Below are 23,853 nucleotides of genomic sequence, written 5' to 3' on the forward strand. Positions count from 1 at the left end.
AGACACACAGAGACCATGTTAATATCCTGTACTGTAGATATATAACATGACTAGACACACAGGGACCATGTTAATATCCTGTACTGTAGATATACAACATGACTAGACACACAGGGACCATGTTAATATCCTGTACTGTAGATATATAACATGACTAGACACACAGAGACCATGTTAATATCCTGTACTCACACAGAGACCATGTTAATATTCTGTACTCACACAGGGACCATGTTAATATCCTGTACTCACACAGGGACCATGTTAATATCCTGTACTCACACAGGGACCATGTTAATATCCTGTACTCACACAGAGACCATGTTAATATCCTGTACTCACACAGAGACCATGTTAATATTCTGTACTCACACAGGGACCATGTTAATATCCTGTACTCACACAGGGACCATGTTAATATCCTGTACTCACACAGAGACCATGTTAATATCCTGTACTCACACAGAGACCATGTTAATATCCTGTACTGTAGATATACAACATGACTAGACACACAGGGACCATGTTAATATCCTGTACTCACACAGGGACCATGTTAATATCCTGTACTGTAGATATACAACATGACTAGACACACAGGGACCATGTTAATATCCTGTACTGTAGATATATAACATGACTAGACACACAGAGACCATGTTAATATCCTGTACTGTAGATATATAACATGACTAGACACACAGGGGACCATGTTAATATCCTGTACTCACACAGGGACCATGTTAATATCCTGTACTCACACAGGGACCATGTTAATATCCTGTACTGTAGATATATAACATGACTAGACACACAGAGACCATGTTAATATCCTGTACTCACACAGGGACCATGTTAATATCCTGTACTGTAGAGACACAACATGGCTGACAGGTGTTACAGGTTAAACTGAGCCAACCCCGTATGCTGTTTGTACTCTCACCTTCCTGTGTTCCACCACCAGGTACCTCAGCTCCAGTTCCAGCTGGTTGGAGGCAGCGCTGGGCTCCAGGGAGGGGCCACAGAGAGGAGGTAGAGGGGGCAGAGAGGTGGTGCTGCCCGGGGAGCAGACTGAGCCAACAGCCTCCTCACTCATAGCCTTCCACTGGGACTGGTTGTGGAAGTCAAACACACAGAGGTCCACGGCGTCCGACGGCTGGCAGTTGGCCAGGAAGGCCCTGTGGTTGAATACACAGCCGATGGTCCTGTAGGGATAGGAGGGGCGAGGCTGGGGGGCCAGGGGAGGGGCGTCTGGGTCAATGGCCTGGTGGAGGTACCTAAAAACAAAAAAGAAAGTTGAACAGGTAGAAATATCTTGTGTAGAACAGACATGCCACTGACGTACAGACTAGAGTGAGGGATCATCACAGCTCTATCCACAACATTGCTGCACCCTGGTGAAGGGGACTCAGTTAACCTATCAGAAACTCTCTGCCAGAGAGACAGAGGACAAAATGTTGCAGGTGTTTTTAAGCCCAGTTCACATCTAAAACACCTGATGTGTTGATGCAGTTGAAGAACAAACTCTGTTTGATCTGAACCCGTTTTAGGAACGTCACATGTTGGCTGCTGGAGTTTCCAAAACGCAACATGTCAAATCTTAGCGGAAAACTTGCGACTCGCTTTTAGCCAATCAGAGAACAGTGCGCTGACTTTCTGTGTTCAGCCAAGCAGCTAACTAGTTAGCCAAGCAGACAGCGAGCTAGCTGTTTTGCTGCAGTAATAGCTAGCTGTTTGGCTGCAGTAATAGCTAGCTGTTTTGCTGCAGTAATAGCTAGCTGTTTTGCTGCAGTAATAGCTAGCTGTTATGCTGCAGTAATAGCTAGCTGTTATGCTGCAGTAATAGCTAGCTGTTTTGCTGCAGTAATAGCTAGCTGTTTTGCTGCAGTAATAGCTAGCTGTTTTGCTGCAGTAATAGCTAGCTGTTTTGCTGCAGTAATAGCTAGCTGTTTTGTTGCAGTAATAGCTAGCTGTTTTGCTGCAGTAATAGCTAGCTGTTTGGCTGCAGTAATAGCTAGCTGTTTTGCTGCAGTAATAGCTAGCTGTTTTGCTGCAGTAATAGCTAGCTGTTTTACTGCAGTAATAGCTAGCTGTTTTGCTGCAGTAATAGCTAGCTGTTTTGCTGCAGTAATAGCTAGCTGTTTTGCTGCAGTAATAGCTAGCTGTTATGCTGCAGTAATAGCTAGCTGTTATGCTGCAGTAATAGCTAGCTGTTTTGCTGCAGTAATAGCTAGCTGTTTTGCTGCAGTAATAGCTAGCTGTTTTGCTGCAGTAATAGCTAGCTGTTTTGCTGCAGTAATAGCTAGCTGTTATGCTGCAGTAATAGCTAGCTGTTTTGCTGCAGTAATAGCTAGCTGTTTTACTGCAGTAATAGCTAGCTGTTTTGCTGCAGTCATAGCTAGCTGATTTGCTGCAGTAATAGCTAGCCTAGCTTGTTGATATTTCTCTGACGAGTTGCAAAGCGTGTAACTTTTCTGGTGAATGTATTTCATGAAACTTGTTTGCTACAACACAGCAGTAAGCGACTCGGACCGCTGGCCCCTCGGGAGGCCCTGGGCTGGTCTGTTTGATCTAAATGTCTCGTCTTCAGTCAGCTACAACATTGTGAAACAGTCTGGTTGTGTCTCGTCTCACGTGGACTGCTGTATCTGAACCAGACTTCAGTCTCACCTGTGTGCGGTCAGGCTCTCCCAGAAGGTGATGGTGCCGTCAGTGCCCCTGGTCATCACCCAGGTGTGTGCCAGGCCCTTGGGCTTAGTGCCAACACACACGTAGGCATCCAGGCCGAAGCCCAGCAACAGACTGCACAGCAGGGTGGCATGGTCCTCACAGTCGCCCTGGAAACACACAACCAATCAGATCAGAGAGATGTCACAGTCGCCCTGGAAACACCAAAAACATCATGTCTCAGTTCCTAACTCCAACAGGGCTGGTCAACATGTCTCAGTTCCTAACTCTAACAGGGCTGGTCATCATGTCTCAGTTCCTAACTCTAACCTACAGGGCTGGTCATCATGTCTCAGTTCCTAACTCTAACAGGGCTGGTCATCATGTCTCAGTTCCTAACTCTAACCTACAGGGCTGGTCATCATGTCTCAGTTCCTAACTCTAACCTACAGGGCTGGTCATCATGTCTCAGTTCCTAACTCTAACCTACAGGGCTGGTCATCATGTCTCAGTTCCTAACTCTAACAGGGCTGGTCATCATGTCTCAGTTCCTAACTCTAACAGGGCTGGTCATCATGTCTCAGTTCCTAACTCTAACAGGGCTGGTCATCATGTCTCAGTTCCTAACTCTAACCTACAGGGCTGGTCATCATGTCTCAGTTCCTAACTCTAACAGGGCTGGTCATCATGTCTCAGTTCCTAACTCTAACAGGGCTGGTCATCATGTCTCAGTTCCTAACTCTAACCTACAGGGCTGGTCATCATGTCTCAGTTCCTAACTCTAACCTACAGGGCTGGTCATCATGTCTCAGTTCCTAACTCTAACAGGGCTGGTCATCATGTCTCAGTTCCTAACTCTAACAGGGCTGGTCATCATGTCTCAGTTCCTAACTCTAACAGGGCTGGTCAACATGTCTCAGTTCCTAACTCTAACAGGGCTGGTCATCATGTCTCAGTTCCTAACTCTAACAGGGCTGGTCATCATGTCTCAGTTCCTAACTCTAACAGGGCTGGTCATCATGTCTCAGTTCCTAACTCTAACCTACAGGGCTGGTCATCATGTCTCAGTTCCTAACTTCTTACAGGGCTGGTCATCATGTCTCAGTTCCTAACTCTAACAGGGCTGGTCATCATGTCTCAGTTCCTAACTCTAACCTACAGGGCTGGTCATCATGTCTCAGTTCCTAACTCTAACAGGGCTGGTCATCATGTCTCAGTTCCTAACTCTAACAGGACTGGTCATCATGTCTCAGTTCCTAACTCTAACAGGGCTGGTCATCATGTCTCAGTTCCTAACTCTAACAGGGCTGGTCATCATGTCTCAGTTCCTAACTCTAACCTACAGGGCTGGTCATCATGTCTCAGTTCCTAACTCTAACCTACAGGGCTGGTCATCATGTCTCAGTTCCTAACTCTAACCTACAGGGCTGGTCATCATGTCTCAGTTCCTAACTCTAACAGGGCTGGTCATCATGTCTCAGTTCCTAACTCTAACCTACAGGGCTGGTCATTATGTCTCAGTTCCTAACTCTAACCTACAGGGCTGGTCATCATGTCTCAGTTCCTAACTCTAACCTACAGGGCTGGTCATCATGTCTCAGTTCCTAACTCTAACAGGGCTGGTCATCATGTCTCAGTTCCTAACTCTAACAGGGCTGGTCATCATGTCTCAGTTCCTAACTCTAACAGGACTGGTCATCATGTCTCAGTTCCTAACTCTAACAGGGCTGGTCATCATGTCTCAGTTCCTAACTCTAACAGGGCTGGTCATCATGTCTCAGTTCCTAACTCTAACAGGGCTGGTCATCATGTCTCAGTTCCTAACTCTAACAGGGCTGGTCATCATGTCTCAGTTCCTAACTCTAACCTACAGGGCTGGTCATCATGTCTCAGTTCCTAACTCTAACAGGACTGGTCATCATGTCTCAGTTCCTAACTCTAACAGGGCTGGTCATCATGTCTCAGTTCCTAACTCTAACAGGGCTGGTCATCATGTCTCAGTTCCTAACTCTAACAGGGCTGGTCATCATGTCTCAGTTCCTAACTCTAACAGGGCTGATCATCATGTCTCAGTTCCTAACTCTAACAGGGCTGGTCATCATGTCTCAGTTCCTAACTCTAACAGGGCTGGTCATTATGTCTCAGTTCCTAACTCTAACAGGGCTGGTCATCATGTCTCAGTTCCTAACTCTAACAGGGCTGGTCATCATGTCTCAGTTCCTAACTCTTACCTACAGGGCTGGTCATCATGTCTCAGTTCCTAACTCTAACAGGGCTGGTCATCATGTCTCAGTTCCTAACTCTAACAGGGCTGGTCATCATGTCTCAGTTCCTAACTCTAACCTACAGGGCTGGTCATCATGTCTCAGTTCCTAACTCTAACAGGGCTGGTCATCATGTCTCAGTTCCTAACTCTAACAGGGCTGGTCATCATGTCTCAGTTCCTAACTCTAACCTACAGGGCTGGTCATCATGTCTCAGTTCCTAACTCTAACCTACAGGGCTGGTCATCATGTCTCAGTTCCTAACTCTAACCTACAGGGCTGGTCATCATGTCTCAGTTCCTAACTCTAACCTACAGGGCTGGTCATTATGTCTCAGTTCCTAACTCTAACAGGGCTGGTCATCATGTCTCAGTTCCTAACTCTAACCTACAGGGCTGGTCATCATGTCTCAGTTCCTAACTCTAACAGGGCTGGTCATCATGTCTCAGTTCCTAACTCTAACAGGGCTGGTCATCATGTCTCAGTTCCTAACTCTAACCTACAGGGCTGGTCATCATGTCTCAGTTCCTAACTCTAACCTACAGGGCTGGTCATCATGTCTCAGTTCCTAACTCTAACAGGGCTGGTCATCATGTCTCAGTTCCTAACTCTAACAGGGCTGGTCATCATGTCTCAGTTCCTAACTCTAACCTACAGGGCTGGTCATCATGTCTCAGTTCCTAACTCTAACCTACAGGGCTGGTCATCATGTCTCAGTTCCTAACTCTAACCTACAGGGCTGGTCATCATGTCTCAGTTCCTAACTCTAACAGGGCTGGTCATCATGTCTCAGTTACTAACTCTAACAGGGCTGGTCATCATGTCTCAGTTCCTAACTCTAACCTACAGGGCTTGTCATCATGTCTCAGTTCCTAACTCTAACAGGGCTGGTCATCATGTCTCAGTTCCTAACTCTAAAAGGACTGGTCATCATGTCTCAGTTCCTAACTCTAACAGGGCTGGTCATCATGTCTCAGTTCCTAACTCTAACCTACAGGGCTGGTCATCACGTCTCAGTTCCTAACTCTAACCTACAGGGCTGGTCATCATGTCTCAGTTCCTAACTCTAACCTACAGGGCTGGTCATCATGTCTCAGTTCCTAACTCTAACCTACAGGGCTGGTCATCATGTCTCAGTTCCTAACTCTAACCTACAGGGCTGGTCATCATGTCTCAGTTCCTAACTCTAACCTACAGGGCTGGTCATCATGTCTCAGTTCCTAACTCTAACAGGGCTGGTCATCATGTCTCAGTTCCTAACTCTAACAGGGCTGGTCATCATGTCTCAGTTCCTAACTCTAACCTACAGGGCTGGTCATCATGTCTCAGTTCCTAACTCTAACCTACAGGGCTGGTCATCATGTCTCAGTTCCTAACTCTAACCTACAGGGCTTGTCATCATGTCTCAGTTCCTAACTCTAACAGGGCTGGTCATCATGTCTCAGTTCCTAACTCTAAAAGGACTGGTCATCATGTCTCAGTTCCTAACTCTAACAGGGCTGGTCATCATGTCTCAGTTCCTAACTCTAACCTACAGGGCTGGTCATCACGTCTCAGTTCCTAACTCTAACCTACAGGGCTGGTCATCATGTCTCAGTTCCTAACTCTAACCTACAGGGCTGGTCATCATGTCTCAGTTCCTAACTCTAACCTACAGGGCTGGTCATCATGTCTCAGTTCCTAACTCTAACCTACAGGGCTGGTCATCATGTCTCAGTTCCTAACTCTAACAGGGCTGGTCATCATGTCTCAGTTCCTAACTCTAACAGGGCTGGTCATCATGTCTCAGTTCCTAACTCTAACCTACAGGGCTGGTCATCATGTCTCAGTTCCTAACTCTAACCTACAGGGCTGGTCATCATGTCTCAGTTCCTAACTCTAACCTACAGGGCTGGTCATCATGTCTCAGTTCCTAACTCTAACCTACAGGGCTGGTCATCATGTCTCAGTTCCTAACTCTAACCTACAGGGCTGGTCATCATGTCTCAGTTCCTAACTCTAACCTACAGGGCTGGTCATCATGTCTCAGTTCCTAACTCTAACCTACAGGGCTGGTCATCATGTCTCAGTTCCTAACTCTAACCTACAGGGCTGGTCATCATGTCTCAGTTCCTAACTCTAACCTACAGGGCTGGTCATCATGTCTCAGTTCCTAACTCTAACCTACAGGGCTGGTCATCATGTCTCAGTTCCTAACTCTAACCTACAGGGCTGGTCATCATGTCTCAGTTCCTAACTCTAACCTACAGGGCTGGTCATCATGTCTCAGTTCCTAACTCTAACCTACAGGGCTGGTCATCATGTCTCAGTTCCTAACTCTAACAGGGCTGGTCATCATGTCTCAGTTCCTAACTCTAACAGGGCTGGTCATCATGTCTCAGTTCCTAACTCTAACAGGGCTGGTCATCATGTCTCAGTTCCTAACTCTAACAGGGCTGGTCATCATGTCTCAGTTCCTAACTCTAACAGGGCTGGTCATCATGTCTCAGTTCCTAACTCTAACCTACAGGGCTGGTCATCATGTCTCAGTTCCTAACTCTAACAGGGCTGGTCATCATGTCTCAGTTCCTAACTCTAACAGGGCTGGTCATCATGTCTCAGTTACTAACTCTAACAGGGCTGGTCATCATGTCTCAGTTCCTAACTCTAACCTACAGGGCTGGTCATCATGTCTCAGTTCCTAACTCTAACAGGGCTGGTCATCATGTCTCAGTTCCTAACTCTAACAGGGCTGGTCATCATGTCTCAGTTCCTAACTCTAACCTACAGGGCTGGTCATCATGTCTCAGTTCCTAACTCTAACAGGGCTGGTCATCATGTCTCAGTTCCTAACTCTAACAGGGCTGGTCATCATGTCTCAGTTCCTAACTCTAACAGGGCTGGTCATCATGTCTCAGTTCCTAACTCTAACAGGGCTGGTCATCATGTCTCAGTTCCTAACTCTAACCTACAGGGCTGGTCATCATGTCTCAGTTCCTAACTCTAACCTACAGGGCTGGTCATCATGTCTCAGTTCCTAACTCTAACAGGGCTGGTCATCATGTCTCAGTTCCTAACTCTAACAGGGCTGGTCATCATGTCTCAGTTCCTAACTCTAACCTACAGGGCTGGTCATCATGTCTCAGTTCCTAACTCTAACCTACAGGGCTGGTCATCATGTCTCAGTTCCTAACTCTAACCTACAGGGCTGGTCATCATGTCTCAGTTCCTAACTCTAACCTACAGGGCTGGTCATCATGTCTCAGTTCCTAACTCTAACAGGGCTGGTCATCATGTCTCAGTTCCTAACTCTAACAGGGCTGGTCATCATGTCTCAGTTCCTAACTCTAACCTACAGGGCTGGTCATCATGTCTCAGTTCCTAACTCTAACCTACAGGGCTGGTCATCATGTCTCAGTTCCTAACTCTAACAGGGCTGGTCATCATGTCTCAGTTCCTAACTCTAACAGGGCTGGTCATCATGTCTCAGTTCCTAACTCTAACAGGGCTGGTCATCATGTCTCAGTTCCTAACTCTAACAGGGCTGGTCATCATGTCTCAGTTCCTAACTCTAACCTACAGGGCTGGTCATCATGTCTCAGTTCCTAACTCTAACAGGGCTGGTCATCATGTCTCAGTTACTAACTCTAACAGGGCTGGTCATCATGTCTCAGTTCCTAACTCTAACCTACAGGGCTGGTCATCATGTCTCAGTTCCTAACTCTAAAAGGACTGGTCATCATGTCTCAGTTCCTAACTCTAACAGGGCTGGTCATCATGTCTCAGTTCCTAACTCTAACAGGGCTGGTCATCACGTCTCAGTTCCTAACTCTAACCTACAGGGCTGGTCATCATGTCTCAGTTCCTAACTCTAACCTACAGGGCTGGTCATCATGTCTCAGTTCCTAACTCTAACCTACAGGGCTGGTCATCATGTCTCAGTTCCTAACTCTAACCTACAGGGCTGGTCATCATGTCTCAGTTCCTAACTCTAACAGGGCTGGTCATCATGTCTCAGTTCCTAACTCTAACAGGGCTGGTCATCATGTCTCAGTTCCTAACTCTAACCTACAGGGCTGGTCATCATGTCTCAGTTCCTAACTCTAACAGGGCTGGTCATCATGTCTCAGTTCCTAACTCTAACAGGGCTGGTCATCATGTCTCAGTTCCTAACTCTAACAGGGCTGGTCATCATGTCTCAGTTCCTAACTCTAACAGGGCTGGTCATCATGTCTCAGTTCCTAACTCTAACCTACAGGGCTGGTCATCATGTCTCAGTTCCTAACTCTAACCTACAGGGCTGGTCATCATGTCTCAGTTCCTAACTCTAACAGGGCTGGTCATCATGTCTCAGTTCCTAACTCTAACAGGGCTGGTCATCATGTCTCAGTTCCTAACTCTAACCTACAGGGCTGGTCATCATGTCTCAGTTCCTAACTCTAACCTACAGGGCTGGTCATCATGTCTCAGTTCCTAACTCTAACCTACAGGGCTGGTCATCATGTCTCAGTTCCTAACTCTAACCTACAGGGCTGGTCATCATGTCTCAGTTCCTAACTCTAACAGGGCTGGTCATCATGTCTCAGTTCCTAACTCTAACAGGGCTGGTCATCATGTCTCAGTTCCTAACTCTAACCTACAGGGCTGGTCATCATGTCTCAGTTCCTAAGTCTAACCTACAGGGCTGGTCATCATGTCTCAGTTCCTAACTCTAACCTACAGGGCTGGTCATCATGTCTCAGTTCCTAACTCTAACAGGGCTGGTCATCATGTCTCAGTTCCTAACTCTAAAAGGACTGGTCATCATGTCTCAGTTCCTAACTCTAACAGGGCTGGTCATCACGTCTCAGTTCCTAACTCTAACCTACAGGGCTGGTCATCACGTCTCAGTTCCTAACTCTAACCTACAGGGCTGGTCATCATGTCTCAGTTCCTAACTCTAACCTACAGGGCTGGTCATCATGTCTCAGTTCCTAACTCTAACAGGGCTGGTCATCATGTCTCAGTTCCTAACTCTAACAGGGCTGGTCATCATGTCTCAGTTCCTAACTCTAACAGGGCTGGTCATCATGTCTCAGTTCCTAACTCTAACCTACAGGGCTGGTCATCATGTCTCAGTTCCTAACTCTAACAGGGCTGGTCATCATGTCTCAGTTCCTAACTCTAACCTACAGGGCTGGTCATCATGTCTCAGTTCCTAACTCTAACCTACAGGGCTGGTCATCATGTCTCAGTTCCTAACTCTAACAGGGCTGGTCATCATGTCTCAGTTCCTAACTCTAACAGGGCTGGTCATCATGTCTCAGTTCCTAACTCTAACAGGGCTGGTCATCATGTCTCAGTTCCTAACTCTAACCTACAGGGCTGGTCATCATGTCTCAGTTCCTAACTCTAATCTACAGGGCTGGTCATCATGTCTCAGTTCCTAACTCTAACCTACAGGGCTGGTCATCATGTCTCAGTTCCTAACTCTAACAGGGCTGGTCATCATGTCTCAGTTCCAAACTCTAACAGGGCTGGTCATCATGTCTCAGTTCCTAACTCTAACAGGGCTGGTCATCATGTCTCAGTTCCTAACTCTAACAGGGCTGGTCATCATGTCTCAGTTCCTAACTCTAACCTACAGGGCTGGTCATCATGTCTCAGTTCCTAACTCTAACAGGACTGGTCATCATGTCTCAGTTCCTAACTCTAACCTACAGGGCTGGTCATCATGTCTCAGTTCCTAACTCTAACAGGGCTGGTCATCATGTCTCAGTTCCTAACTCTAACAGGGCTGGTCATCATGTCTCAGTTCCTAACTCTAACAGGGCTGGTCATCATGTCTCAGTTCCTAACTCTAACAGGGCTGGTCATCATGTCTCAGTTCCTAACTCTAACAGGGCTGGTCATCATGTCTCAGTTCCTAACTCTAACAGGGCTGGTCATCATGTCTCAGTTCCAGACTCTAACAGGGCTGGTCATCATGTCTCAGTTCCTAACTCTAACAGGGCTGGTCATCATGTCTCAGTTCCTAACTCTAACAGGGCTGGTCATCATGTCTCAGTTCCTAACTCTAACAGGGCTGGTCATCATGTCTCAGTTCCTAACTCTTACAGGGCTGGTCATCATGTCTCAGTTCCTAACTCTAACAGGGCTGGTCATCATGTCTCAGTTCCTAACTCTAACAGGGCTGGTCATCGTGTCTCAGTTCCTAACTCTAACCTACAGGGCTGGTCATCATGTCTCAGTTCCAAACTCTAACAGGGCTGGTCATCATGTCTCAGTTCCAGACTCTAACAGGGCTGGTCATCATGTCTCAGTTCCTAACTCTAACAGGGCTGGTCATCATGTCTCAGTTCCTAACTCTAACAGGGCTGGCCATCATGTCTCAGTTCCTAACTCTAACCTACAGGGCTGGTCATCATGTCTCAGTTCCTAACTCTAACAGGGCTGGTCATTATGTCTCAGTTCCTAACTCTAACCTACAGGGCTAGTCATCATGTCTCAGTTCCTAACTCTAACAGGGCTGGTCATCATGTCTCAGTTCCTAACTCTAACAGGGCTGGTCATCATGTCTCAGTTCCTAACTCTAACAGGGCTGGTCATCATGTCTCAGTTCCTAACTCTAACAGGACTGGTCATCATGTCTCAGTTCCTAACTCTAACCTACAGGGCTGGTCATCATGTCTCAGTTCCTAACTCTAACCTACAGGGCTGGTCATCATGTCTCAGTTCCTAACTCTAACAGGGCTGGTCATCATGTCTCAGTTCCTAACTCTAACAGGGCTGGTCATCATGTCTCAGTTCCTAACTCTAACCTACAGGGCTGGTCATCATGTCTCAGTTCCTAACTCTAACAGGGCTGGTCATCATGTCTCAGTTCCTAACTCTAACAGGGCTGGTCATCATGTCTCAGTTCCTAACTCTGACAGGGCTGGTCATCATGTCTCAGTTCCTAACTCTAACAGGGCTGGTCATCATGTCTCAGTTCCTAACTCTAACAGGGCTGGTCATCATGTCTCAGTTCCTAACTCTAACAGGGCTGGTCATCATGTCTCAGTTCCTAACTCTAACAGGGCTGGTCATCATGTCTCAGTTCCTAACTCTAACAGGGCTGGTCATCATGTCTCAGTTCCTAACTCTAACAGGGCTGGTCATCATGTCTCAGTTCCTAACTCTAACAGACTGAGACATGATGACCAGCCCTGATGTAATGTGGACTGTACTCTACTGTAGAGGGAGGACTGATGTAATGTGGACTGTACTGTAGAGGGAGGACTGATGTAATGTGGACTGTACTGTAGAGGGAGGACTAATGTAATGTGGACTGTACTGTAGAGTGAGGACTGATGTAATGTGGACTCTACTCTACTGTAGAGGGAGGACTGATGTAATGTGGACTGTACTGTAGAGGGAGGACTGATGTAATGTGGACTGTACTGTAGAGGGAGGACTGATGTAATGTGGACTGTACTGTAGAGGGAGGACTGATGTAATGTGGACTCTACTGTAGAGGGAGGACTGATGTAATGTGGACTGTACTGTAGAGGGAGGACTGATGTAATGTGGACTCTACTGTAGAGGGAGGACTGATGCAATGTGGACTGTACTGTACAGGGAGGACTGATGTCATGTGGACTCTACTGTAGAGGGAGGACTGATGTAATGTGGACTGTACTCTACTGTAGAGGGAGGACTGATGTAATGTGGACTGTACTGTAGAGGGAGGACTGATGTAATGTGGACTGTACTCTACTGTAGAGGGAGGACTGATGTCATGTGGACTCTACTCTACTGTAGAGGGAGGACTGATGTAATGTGGACTGTACTCTACTGTAGAGTGAGGACTGATGTAATGTGGACTCTACTCTACTGTAGAGGGAGGACTGATGTAATGTGGACTGTACTGTAGAGGGAGGACTGATGTAATGTGGACTGTACTCTACTGTAGAGGGAGGACTGATGTAATGTGGACTCTACTGTAGAGGGAGGACTGATGTAATGTGGACTGTACTGTAGAGGGAGGACTAATGTAATGTGGACTGTACTCTACTGTAGAGGGAGGACTGATGTAATGTGGCCTGTACTGTAGAGGGAGGACTGATGAAATGTGGACTCTACTGTAGAGGGAGGACTGATGCAATGTGGACTGTACTCTACTGTAGAGGGAGGACTGATGTAATGTGGCCTCTACTGTAGAGGGAGGACTGATGTAATGTGGACTGTACTGTAGAGGGAGGACTAATGTAATGTGGACTGTACTGTAGAGGGAGGACTGATGTAATGTGGACTGTAGTCTACTGTAGAGGGAGGACTGATGTAATGTGGACTGTACTGTAGAGGGAGGACTGATGCAATGTGGACTGTACTGTAGAGGGAGGACTGATGTAATGTGGACTGTACTGTAGAGGGAGGACTAATGTAATGTGGACTGTACTGTAGAGGGAGGACTGATGTATTGTGGACTGTAATCTAGAGGGAGGACAGATGTAATGTGGACTCTACTCTACTGTAGAGGGAGGACTGATGCAATGTGGACTGTACTCTACTGTAGAGGGAGGACTGATGTAATGTGGACTGTACTGTAGAGGGAGGACTGATGTAATGTGGACTGTACTGTAGAGGGAGGACTGATGCAATGTGGACTGTACTGTAGAGGGAGGACTGATGTAATGTGGACTTTACTCTACTGTAGAGGGAGGACTGATGTAATGTGGACTCTACTGTAGAGGGAGGACTGATGTAATGTGGACTGTACTGTAGAGGGAGGACTGATGTAATGTGGACTGTACTGTAGAGGGAGGACTGATGCAATGTGGACTGTACTGTAGAGGGAGGACTGATGTAATGTGGACTTTACTCTACTGTAGAGGGAGGACTGATGTAATGTGGACTCTACTGTAGAGGGAGGACTGATGTAATGTGGACTGTACTGTAGAGGGAGGACTGATGTAATGTGGACTGTACTGTAGAGGGAGGACTGATGTAATGTGGACTGTACTGTAGAGGGAGGACTGATGTAATGTGGACTGTACTCTCCTGTAGAGGGAGGACTGATGTAATGTGGACTGTACTGTAGAGGGAGGACTGATGTAATGTGGACTGTACTCTACTGTAGAGGGAGGACTGATGTAATGTGGACTGTACTCTACTGTAGAGGGAGGACTGATGTAATGTGGACTGTACTGTAGAGGGAGGACTGATGTAATGTGGACTGTACTGTAGAGGGAGGACTGATGTAATGTGGACTCTACTGTAGAGGGAGGACTGATGTAATGTGGACTGTACTCTACTGTAGAGGGAGGACTGATGTAATGTGGACTGTACTGTAGAGGGAGGACTGATGTAATGTGGACTGTACTGTAGAGGGAGGACTGATGTAATGTGGACTGTACTCTACTGTAGAGGGAGGACTGATGTAATGTGGACTCTACTCTACTGTAGAGGGAGGACTGATGTAATGTGGACTGTACTGTAGAGGGAGGACTGATGTAATGTGGACTCTACTGTAGAGGGAGGACTGATGTAATGTGGACTGTACTGTAGAGGGAGGACTGATGTAATGTGGACTGTACTGTAGAGGGAGGACTGATGTAATGTGGACTCTACTGTAGAGGGAGGACTGATGTAATGTGGACTGTACTGTAGAGGGAGGACTGATGTAATGTGTACTGTACTGTAGAGAGAGGACTGATGTAATGTGGACTCTACTGTAGAGGGAGGACTGATGTAATGTGGACTGTACTCTACTGTAGAGGGAGGACTGATGTAATGTGGACTGTACTGTAGAGGGAGGACTGATGTAATGTGGACTGTACTGTAGAGGGAGGACTGATGTAATGTGGACTGTACTGTAGAGGGAGGACTGATGTAATGTGGACTGTACTCTACTGTAGAGGGAGGACTGATGTAATGTTGACTGTACTCTACTGTAGAGGGAGGACTGATGTAATGTGGACTGTACTGTAGAGGGAGGACTGATGTAATGTGGACTGTACTGTAGAGGGAGGACTGATGTAATGTGGACTGTACTCTACTGTAGAGGGAGGACTGATGTAATGTGGACTGTACTGTAGAGGGAGGACTGATGTAATGTGGACTCTACTGTAGAGGGAGGACTGATGTAATGTGGACTCTACTGTAGAGGGAGGACTGATGTAATGTGGCCTCTACTGTAGAGGGAGGACTGATGTAATGTGGACTGTACTGTAGAGGGAGGACTGATGTAATGTGGACTCTACTGTAGAGGGAGGACTGATGTAATGTGGACTCTACTGTAGAGGGAGGACTGATGTAATGTGGACTGTACTGTAGAGGGAGGACTGATGTAATGTGGACTGTACTCTACTGTAGAGGGAGGACTGATGTAATGTGGACTGTACTGTAGAGGGAGGACTGATGTAATGTGGACTCTACTGTAGAGGGAGGACTGATGTAATGTGGACTGTACTCTACTGTAGAGGGAGGACTGATGTAATGTGGACTGTACTCTACTGTAGAGGGAGGACTGATGTAATGTGGACTGTACTGTAGAGGGAGGACTGATGTAATGTGGACTGTACTCTACTGTAGAGGGAGAACTGATGTAATGTGGACTGTACTCTACTGTAGAGGGAGGACTGATGTAATGTGGACTCTACTGTAGAGGGAGGACTGATGTAATGTGGACTGTACTGTAGAGGGATGGACTCATGTAATGTGGACTGTACTCTACTGTAGAGGGAGGACTGATGTAATGTGGACTCTACTCTACTGTAGAGGGAGGACTGATGTAATGTGGACTGTACTGTAGAGGGAGGACTGATGTAATGTGGACTCTTCTGTAGAGGGAGGACTGATGTATTGTGGACTGTAATCTAGAGGGAGGACTGATGTATTGTGGACTGTACTGTAGAGGGAGGACTGATGTAATGTGGACTGTACTGTAGAGGGAGGACTGATGTAATGTGGACTCTACTGTAGAGGGAGGACTGATGTAATGTGGACTGTACTGTAGAGGGAGGACTGATGTAATGTGGACTCTACTGTAGAGGGAGGACTGATGTAATGTGGACTGTACTGTAGAGGGAGGACTGATGTAATGTGGACTCTTCTGTAGAGGGAGGACTGATGTAATGTGGACTCTACTCTACTGTAGAGGGAGGACTGATGTAATGTGGACTGTACTGTAGAGGTAGGACTGATGTAATGTGGACTGTACTGTAGAGGGAGGACTGATGTAATGTGGACTGTACTCTACTGTAGAGGGAGGACTGATGTAATGTGGACTGTACTCTACTGTAGAGGGAGGACTGATGCAATGTGGACTGTACTCTACTGTAGAGGGAGGACTGATGTAATGTGGACTGTACTGTAGAGGGAGGACTGATGTAATGTGGACTCTTCTGTAGAGGGAGGACTGATGTAATGTGGACTGTACTGTACTGTAGAGTGAGGACTGATGTAATGTGGACTGTACTCTACTGTAGAGTGAGGACTGATGTAATGTGGACTGTACTGTACTGTAGAGTGAGGACTAATGTAATGTGGACTGTACTCTACTGTAGAGTGAGGACTGATGTAATGTGGACTGTACTGTAGAGGGAGGACTGATGTATTGTGGACTGTACTGTAGAGGGAGGACTGATGTAATGTGGACTGTACTGTAGAGGGAGGACTGATGTAATGTGGACTCTACTGTAGAGGGAGGACTGATGTAATGTGGACTGTACTGTAGAGGGAGGACTGATGCAATGTGGACTGTACTGTAGAGGGAGGACTGATGTAATGTGGACTGTACTCTACTGTAGAGGGAGGACTGATGTAATGTGGACTGTACTGTAGAGGGAGGACTGATGTAATGTGGACTGTACTATACTGTAGAGGGAGGACTGATGTATTGTGGACTGTACTGTAGAGGGAGGACTGATGTAATGTGGACTGTACTATACTGTAGAGTGAGGACTGATGTAATGTGGACTGTACTGTAGAGGGAGGACTGATGTAATGTGGACTTTACTATACTGTAGAGGGAGGACTGATGTAATGTGGACTGTACTCTCCTGTAGAGGGATGACTTATGTAATGTGGACTGTACTGTAGAGGGAGGACTTATGTAATGTGGACTGTACTATACTGTAGAGTGAGGACTGATGTAATGTGGACTGTACTGTAGAGGGAGGACTGATGTAATGTGGACTCTACTGTAGAGGGAGGACTGATGTCATGTGGACTGTACTGTAGAGGGAGGACTAATGTAATGTGGACTGTACTGTAGAGGGAGGACTGATGTAATATGTACTGTACTCTACTGTAGAGGGAGGACTGATGTAATGTGGACTGTACTCTACTGTAGAGGGAGGACTGATGTCATGTGGACTGTACTCTACTGTAGAGGGAGGACTGATGTAATGTGGACTCTACTGTAGAGGGAGGACTGATGTAATATGGACTGTACTGTAGAGGGAGGACTGATGTAATGTGGACTGTACTGTAGAGGGAGGACTGATGTAATGTGGACTGTACTCTACTGTAGAGGGAGGACTGATGTAATGTGGACTCTACTGTAGAGGGAGGACTGATGTAATGTGGACTGTACTGTAGAGGGAGGACTGATGTAATGTGGACTGTACTGTAGAGGGAGGACTGATGTAATGTGGACTGTACTGTAGAGGGAGGACTGATGTAATGTGGACTGTACTGCAGAGGGAGGACTGATGTAATGTGGACTGTACTCTACTGTAGAGGGAGGACTGATGTAATGTGGACTCTACTGTAGAGGGAGGACTGATGTAATGTGGACTGTACTCTACTGTAGAGGGAGGACTGATGTAATGTGGACTGTACTGCAGAGGGAGGACTGATGTAATGTGGACTGTACTGCAGAGGGAGGACTGATGTAATGTGGACTGTACTGTAGAGGGAGGACTGATGTAATGTGGACTGTACTGTAGAGTGAGGACTGATGTAATGTGGACTGTACTGTAGAGTGAGGACTGATGTAATGTGGACTGTACTGTAGAGGGAGGACTGATGTAATGTGGACTGTACTCTCCTGTAGAGAGAGGACTGATGTAATGTGGACTCTACTGTAGAGGGAGGACTGATGTAATGTGGACTCTACTGTAGAGGGAGGACTGATGTAATGTGGACTGTACTGTAGAGGGAGGACTGATGTAATGTGGACTGTACTGTAGAGGGAGGACTGATGCAATGTGGACTGTACTCTACTGTAGAGGGAGGACTGATGCAATGTGGACTGTACTCTACTGTAGAGGGAGGACTGATGTAATGTGGACTGTACTGTAGAGGGAGGACTGATGCAATGTGGACTGTACTCTACTGTGGAGGGAGGACTGATGCAATGTGGACTGTACTCTACTGTAGAGGGAGGACTGATGTAATGTGGACTGTACTGTAGAGGGAGGACTGATGTAATGTGGACTCTACTCTACTGTAGAGGGAGGACTGATGTAATGTGGACTGTACTGTAGAGGGAGGACTGATGAAATGTGGACTGTACTGTAGAGGGAGGACTGATGTAATGTGGACTTTACTGTAGAGGGAGGACTGATGTAATGTGGACTTTACTGTAGAGGGAGGACTGATGTAATGTGGACTGTACTCTACTGTAGAGTGAGGACTGATGTAATGTGGACTGTACTCTACTGTAGAGGGAGGACTGATGTAATGTGGACTCTACTGTAGAGGGAGGACTGATGTAATGTGGACTCTACTGTAGAGGGAGGACTGATGTAATGTGGACTGTACTCTACTGTAGAGGGAGGACTGATGTAATGTGGACTGTACTGTAGAGGGAGGACTGATGTAATGTGGACTCTACTGTAGAGGGAGGACTGATGTAATGTGGACTGTACTGTAGAGGGAGGACTGATGTAATGTGGACTCTACTCTACTGTAGAGGGAGGACTGATGTAATGTGGACTGTACTGTAGAGGGAGGACTGATGTAACGTGGACTGTACTCTCCTGTAGAGTGAGGACTGATGTAATGTGGACTCTACTGTAGAGGGAGGACTGATGTAATGTGGACTCTACTGTAGAGGGAGGACTGATGTAATGTGGACTTTACTGTAGAGGGAGGACTGATGTAATGTGGACTGTACTGTAGAGGGAGGACTGATGTAATGTGGACTGTACTGTAGAGGGAGGACTGATGTAATGTGGACTGTACTGTAGAGGGAGGACTGATGTAATGTGGACTGTACTGTAGAGGGAGGACTGATGTAATGTGGACTGTACTCTACTGTAGAGGGAGGACTGATGTAATGTGGACTGTACTCTACTGTAGAGGGAGGACTGATGTAATGTGGACTGTACTGTAGAGGGAGGACTGATGTAATGTGGACTGTACTCTACTGTAGAGTGAGGACTGATGTAATGTGGACTGTACTGTAGAGGGAGGACTGATGTAATGTGGACTTTACTCTACTGTAGAGGGAGGACTGATGTAATGTGGACTGTACTGTAGAGGGAGGACTGATGTAATGTGGACTGTACTGTAGAGTGAGGACTGATGTAATGTGGACTGTACTGTAGAGGGAGGACTGATATAATGTGGACTGTACTGTAGAGGGAGGACTGATGTAATGTGGACTGTACTCTACTGTAGAGGGAGGACTGATGTAATGTGGACTGTACTCTCCTGTAGAGTGAGGACTGATGTAATGTGGACTGTACTCTACTGTAGAGGGAGGACTGATGTAATGTGGACTGTACTCTACTGTAGAGGGAGGACTGATGTAATGTGGACTGTACTGTAGAGGGAGGACTGATGTAATGTGGACTGTACTGTAGAGGGAGGACTGATGTAACGTGGACTGTACTCTCCTGTAGAGTGAGGACTGATGTAATGTGGACTCTACTGTAGAGGGAGGACTGATGTAATGTGGACTCTACTGTAGAGGGAGGACTGATGTAATGTGGACTCTACTGTAGAGGGAGGACTGATGTAATGTGGACTGTACTGTAGAGGGAGGACTGATGTAATGTGGACTGTACTGTAGAGGGAGGACTGATGTAATGTGGACTGTACTGTAGAGGGAGGACTGATGTAATGTGGACTGTACTGTAGAGTGAGGACTGATGTAATGTGGACTGTACTCTACTGTAGAGGGAGGACTGATGTCATGTGGACTCTACTGTAGAGGGAGGACTGATGTAATGTGGACTGTACTGTAGAGTGAGGACTGATGTCATGTGGACTGTACTGTAGAGGGAGGACTGATGTAATGTGGACTGTACTGTAGAGGGAGGACTGATGTAATGTGGACTGTACTCTACTGTAGAGGGAGGACTGATGTAATGTGGACTGTACTCTACTGTAGAGGGAGGACTGATGTCATGTGGACTGTACTGTAGAGGGAGGACTGATGTAATGTGGACTGTACTGTAGAGGGAGGACTGATGCAATGTGGACTGTACTCTACTGTAGAGGGAGGACTGATGTAATGTGGACTGTACTGTAGAGGGAGGACTGATGTAATGTGGACTGTACTGTAGAGGGAGGACTGATGTAATGTGGACTGTACTCTACTGTAGAGGGAGGACTGATGTAATGTGGACTGTACTGTAGAGGGAGGACTGATGTAATGTGGACTCTACTGTAGAGGGAGAACTGATGTAATGTGGACTCTACTGTAGAGGGAGGACTGATGTAATGTGGACTGTACTGTAGAGGGAGGACTGATGTAATGTGGACTGTACTCTACTGTAGAGGGAGGACTGATGTAATGTGGACTGTACTGTAGAGGGAGGACTGATGTAATGTGGACTGTACTGTAGAGGGAGGACTGATGTAATGTGGACTGTACTGTAGAGGGAGGACTGATGTAATGTGGACTGTACTGTAGAGGGAGGACTGATGTAATGTGGACTGTACTGTAGAGGGAGGACTGATGTAATGTGGACTGTACTGTAGAGGGAGGACTGATGTAATGTGGACTGTACTGTAGAGGGAGGACTGATGTAATGTGGACTGTACTGTAGAGGGAGGACTGATGTAATGTGGACTGTACTGTAGAGGGAGGACTGATGTAATGTGGACTGTACTGTAGAGGGAGGACTGATGTAATGTGGACTGTACTGTAGAGGGAGGACTGATGTAATGTGGACTGTACTCTACTGTAGAGGGAGGACTGATGTAATGTGGACTGTACTCTACTGTAGAGGGAGGACTGATGTAATGTGGACTGTACTCTACTGTAGAGGGAGGACTGATGTAATGTGGACTCTACTGTAGAGGGAGGACTGATGTAATGTGGACTGTACTGTAGAGGGAGGACTGATGTAATGTGGACTGTACTGTAGAGGGAGGACTGATCCATGTTTCCTGGAAGGGTAAAGAAGGAGGACAGTCGTGCAGAGCTGGAGACAGAGCAAGCAGGGACTGACCAAGCTAAATTAATTTCCCTGGAATGGAACCATCTGTGACAAAGACCACTTTGTGAGAGCTGTGTCTGCCATCGTAGAGGAGAGGAAGGGAGAGAGGAGAGAGGAGAGGAGAGGAGGAGAGGAGGAAGAGAGGAGGAGGGGTGTGGAAGGGAGGATAGAAGAGGAGAGGAGAGAGGAGAGAGGAGAGGGGAGAGGGAGAGAGGAGGAAGAGAGGAGGGGAGGAGGGAGAGAGGGGGAGAGGAAGAGAGGAGGGGGAGAGGGGGAGAGGAGAGGATAGAAGAGAGGGGACAGGGAGAGGGGAGAAGATGAGAGGAGGAGAGGAGGAAGAGAGGAGAGGATAGAAGAGGAGAGGAGGCATTTATTCATTCTGCTGCACTGGGGAAATCCCAGAACCGTCCATCAGGATATAAATACATCTTCTCATAATAGACAGTTTAACCGTTTCATAAATCAATTATTTTACAATTCCACCACTGAAGATTAGAACATAGAGAGAGATGAGTTCTCAGAGGTTAAACACTTAATAGTATTACAGCTGTCTAAATGATTAAGGCTCTGTGTGTGTGGTGTGGTGTGGTGTGGTGTGTGTGGTGTGTGTGTGTGTGGTGTGTGTGTGTGGTTCAAAACAGAGCCAGTCGGTGTGTGTGTGTGTGTGTGTGTGTGTGTGGTGTGTGGGTGTGTGTGGTGTGGTGTGGTGTGGTGTGGTGTGTGTGGTGTGTGTGTGTGTGGTGTGTGTGTGTGGTTCAAAACAGAGCCAGTCGGTGTGTGTGTGTGTGTGTGTGTGTGTGTGTGTGTGTGTGTGTGGTGTGGTGTGGTGTGGTGTGGTGTGGTGTGGTGTGGTGTGGTGTGTGGTTCAGAGCCAGTCCTCACCTTGTTTCTACAGAGGAAGGCCAGAAGGGAGCACCACTGCTCCTGTTTACCTCCCCCCCCCACCACGGGGGCCTTCTCCAGGCCCAGCAGGCTAACGAAACGGGCCGCCTGACGGGGACTCTCCAGGAGACGACCAGCACGCAGGACACGCACGTAGGAACACACTGGCCTGTTGACGCCGTTCTCATCCTGCAACACAGCAACGTTCAAATACAGCCCGGCTAACACCCAGCCCGGCTGACACCCAGCCCGGCTGACACCCAGCACGGCTGACACCCAGCACGGCTGACACCCAGCCCGGCTGACACCCAGCCCGGCTGACACCCAGCCCGGCTGACACCCAGCCCGGCTGACACCCAGCCCGGCTGACACCCAGCCCGGCTGACACCCAGCCCGGCTGACACCCAGCCCGGCTGACACCCAGCCCGGCTGACACCCAGCCCGGCTGACACCCAGCCCGGCTGACACCCAGCCCGGCTGACACCCAGCACGGCTGACACCCAGCCCGGCTGACACCCAGCCCGGCTGACACCCAGCCCGGCTGACACCCAGCCCGGCTGACACCCAGCCCGGCTGACACCCAGCCCGGCTGACACCCAGCCCGGCTGACACCCAGCCCGGCTGACACCCAGCCCGGCTGACACCCAGCCCGGCTGACACCCAGCCCGGCTGACACCCAGCCCGGCTGACACCCAGCACGGCTGACACCCAGCACGGCTGACACCCAGCACGGCTGACACCCAGCCCGGCTGACACCCAGCCCGGCTGACACCCAGCCCGGCTGACACCCAGCCCGGCTGACACCCAGCACGGCTGACACCCAGCACGGCTGACACCCAGCACGGCTGACACCCAGCACGGCTGACACCCAGCACGGCTGACACCCAGCACGGCTGACACCCAGCCCGGCTGACACCCAGCCCGGCTGACACCCAGCACGGCTGACACCCAGCCCGGCTGACACCCAGCCCGGCTGACACCCAGCCCGGCTGACACCCAGCCCGGCTGACACCCGCCACGGCTGACACCCGCCACGGCTGACACCCGGCACGGCTGACACCCGGCACGGCTAACACCCGGCACGGCTAACACCCGGCACGGCTAACACCCGGCACGGCTAACACCCGGCACGGCTAACACCCGGCACGGCTAACACCCGGCACGGCTAACACCCGGCACGGCTAACACCCGGCACGGCTAACACCCGGCACGGCTAACACCCGGCACGGCTAACACCCGGCACGGCTAACACCCGGCACGGCTAACACCCGGCACGGCTAACCCCCGGCACGGCTAACCCCCGGCACGGCTAACACACGGCACGGCTAACACACGGCACGGCTAACACACGGCCCGGCTAACACACGGCCCGGCTAACACCCGGCCCGGCTAACACCCGGCACGGCTAACCCCCGGCACGGCTAACCCCCGGCACGGCTAACCCCCGGCACGGCTAACACACGGCACGGCTAACACCCGGCAAGGCTAACACCCGGCACGGCTAACACCCAGCACGGCTAACACACAGCACGGCTAACACACAGCCCGGCTAACACACAGCCCGGCTAACACCCAGCACGGCTAACACCCAGCACGGCTAACACCCAGCACGGCTAACACCCAGCACGGCTAACACCCAGCACGGCTAACACCCAGCAAAGCTAACACCCAGCACGGCTAGCACCCAGCACGGCTAACAC

The 23,853-nt window shown here is 48.5% G+C and overlaps 1 protein-coding gene across 1 annotated transcript in view; it reads right to left on the reverse strand.

Annotated features, from left to right (window-relative positions):
• The window catches only part of LOC129843506 (centrosomal protein of 76 kDa-like), a 61,439-nt gene that overhangs the window by 18,040 nt on the left and 19,546 nt on the right, over positions 1–23,853 (reverse strand). The window contains exons 8-10 of the mRNA XM_055912263.1: positions 22,154–22,342; positions 2,671–2,837; positions 944–1,277 (exon numbers count right to left, since the gene is read on the reverse strand). Coding sequence (XP_055768238.1) covers positions 944–1,277; positions 2,671–2,837; positions 22,154–22,342 — 690 coding nt within the window. The remainder of the gene's footprint in view (positions 1–943; positions 1,278–2,670; positions 2,838–22,153; positions 22,343–23,853) is intronic.

Source organism: Salvelinus fontinalis, unplaced genomic scaffold (genome assembly GCF_029448725.1).
Source record: "Salvelinus fontinalis isolate EN_2023a unplaced genomic scaffold, ASM2944872v1 scaffold_0150, whole genome shotgun sequence".
NCBI lineage: Eukaryota > Metazoa > Chordata > Actinopteri > Salmoniformes > Salmonidae > Salvelinus > Salvelinus fontinalis.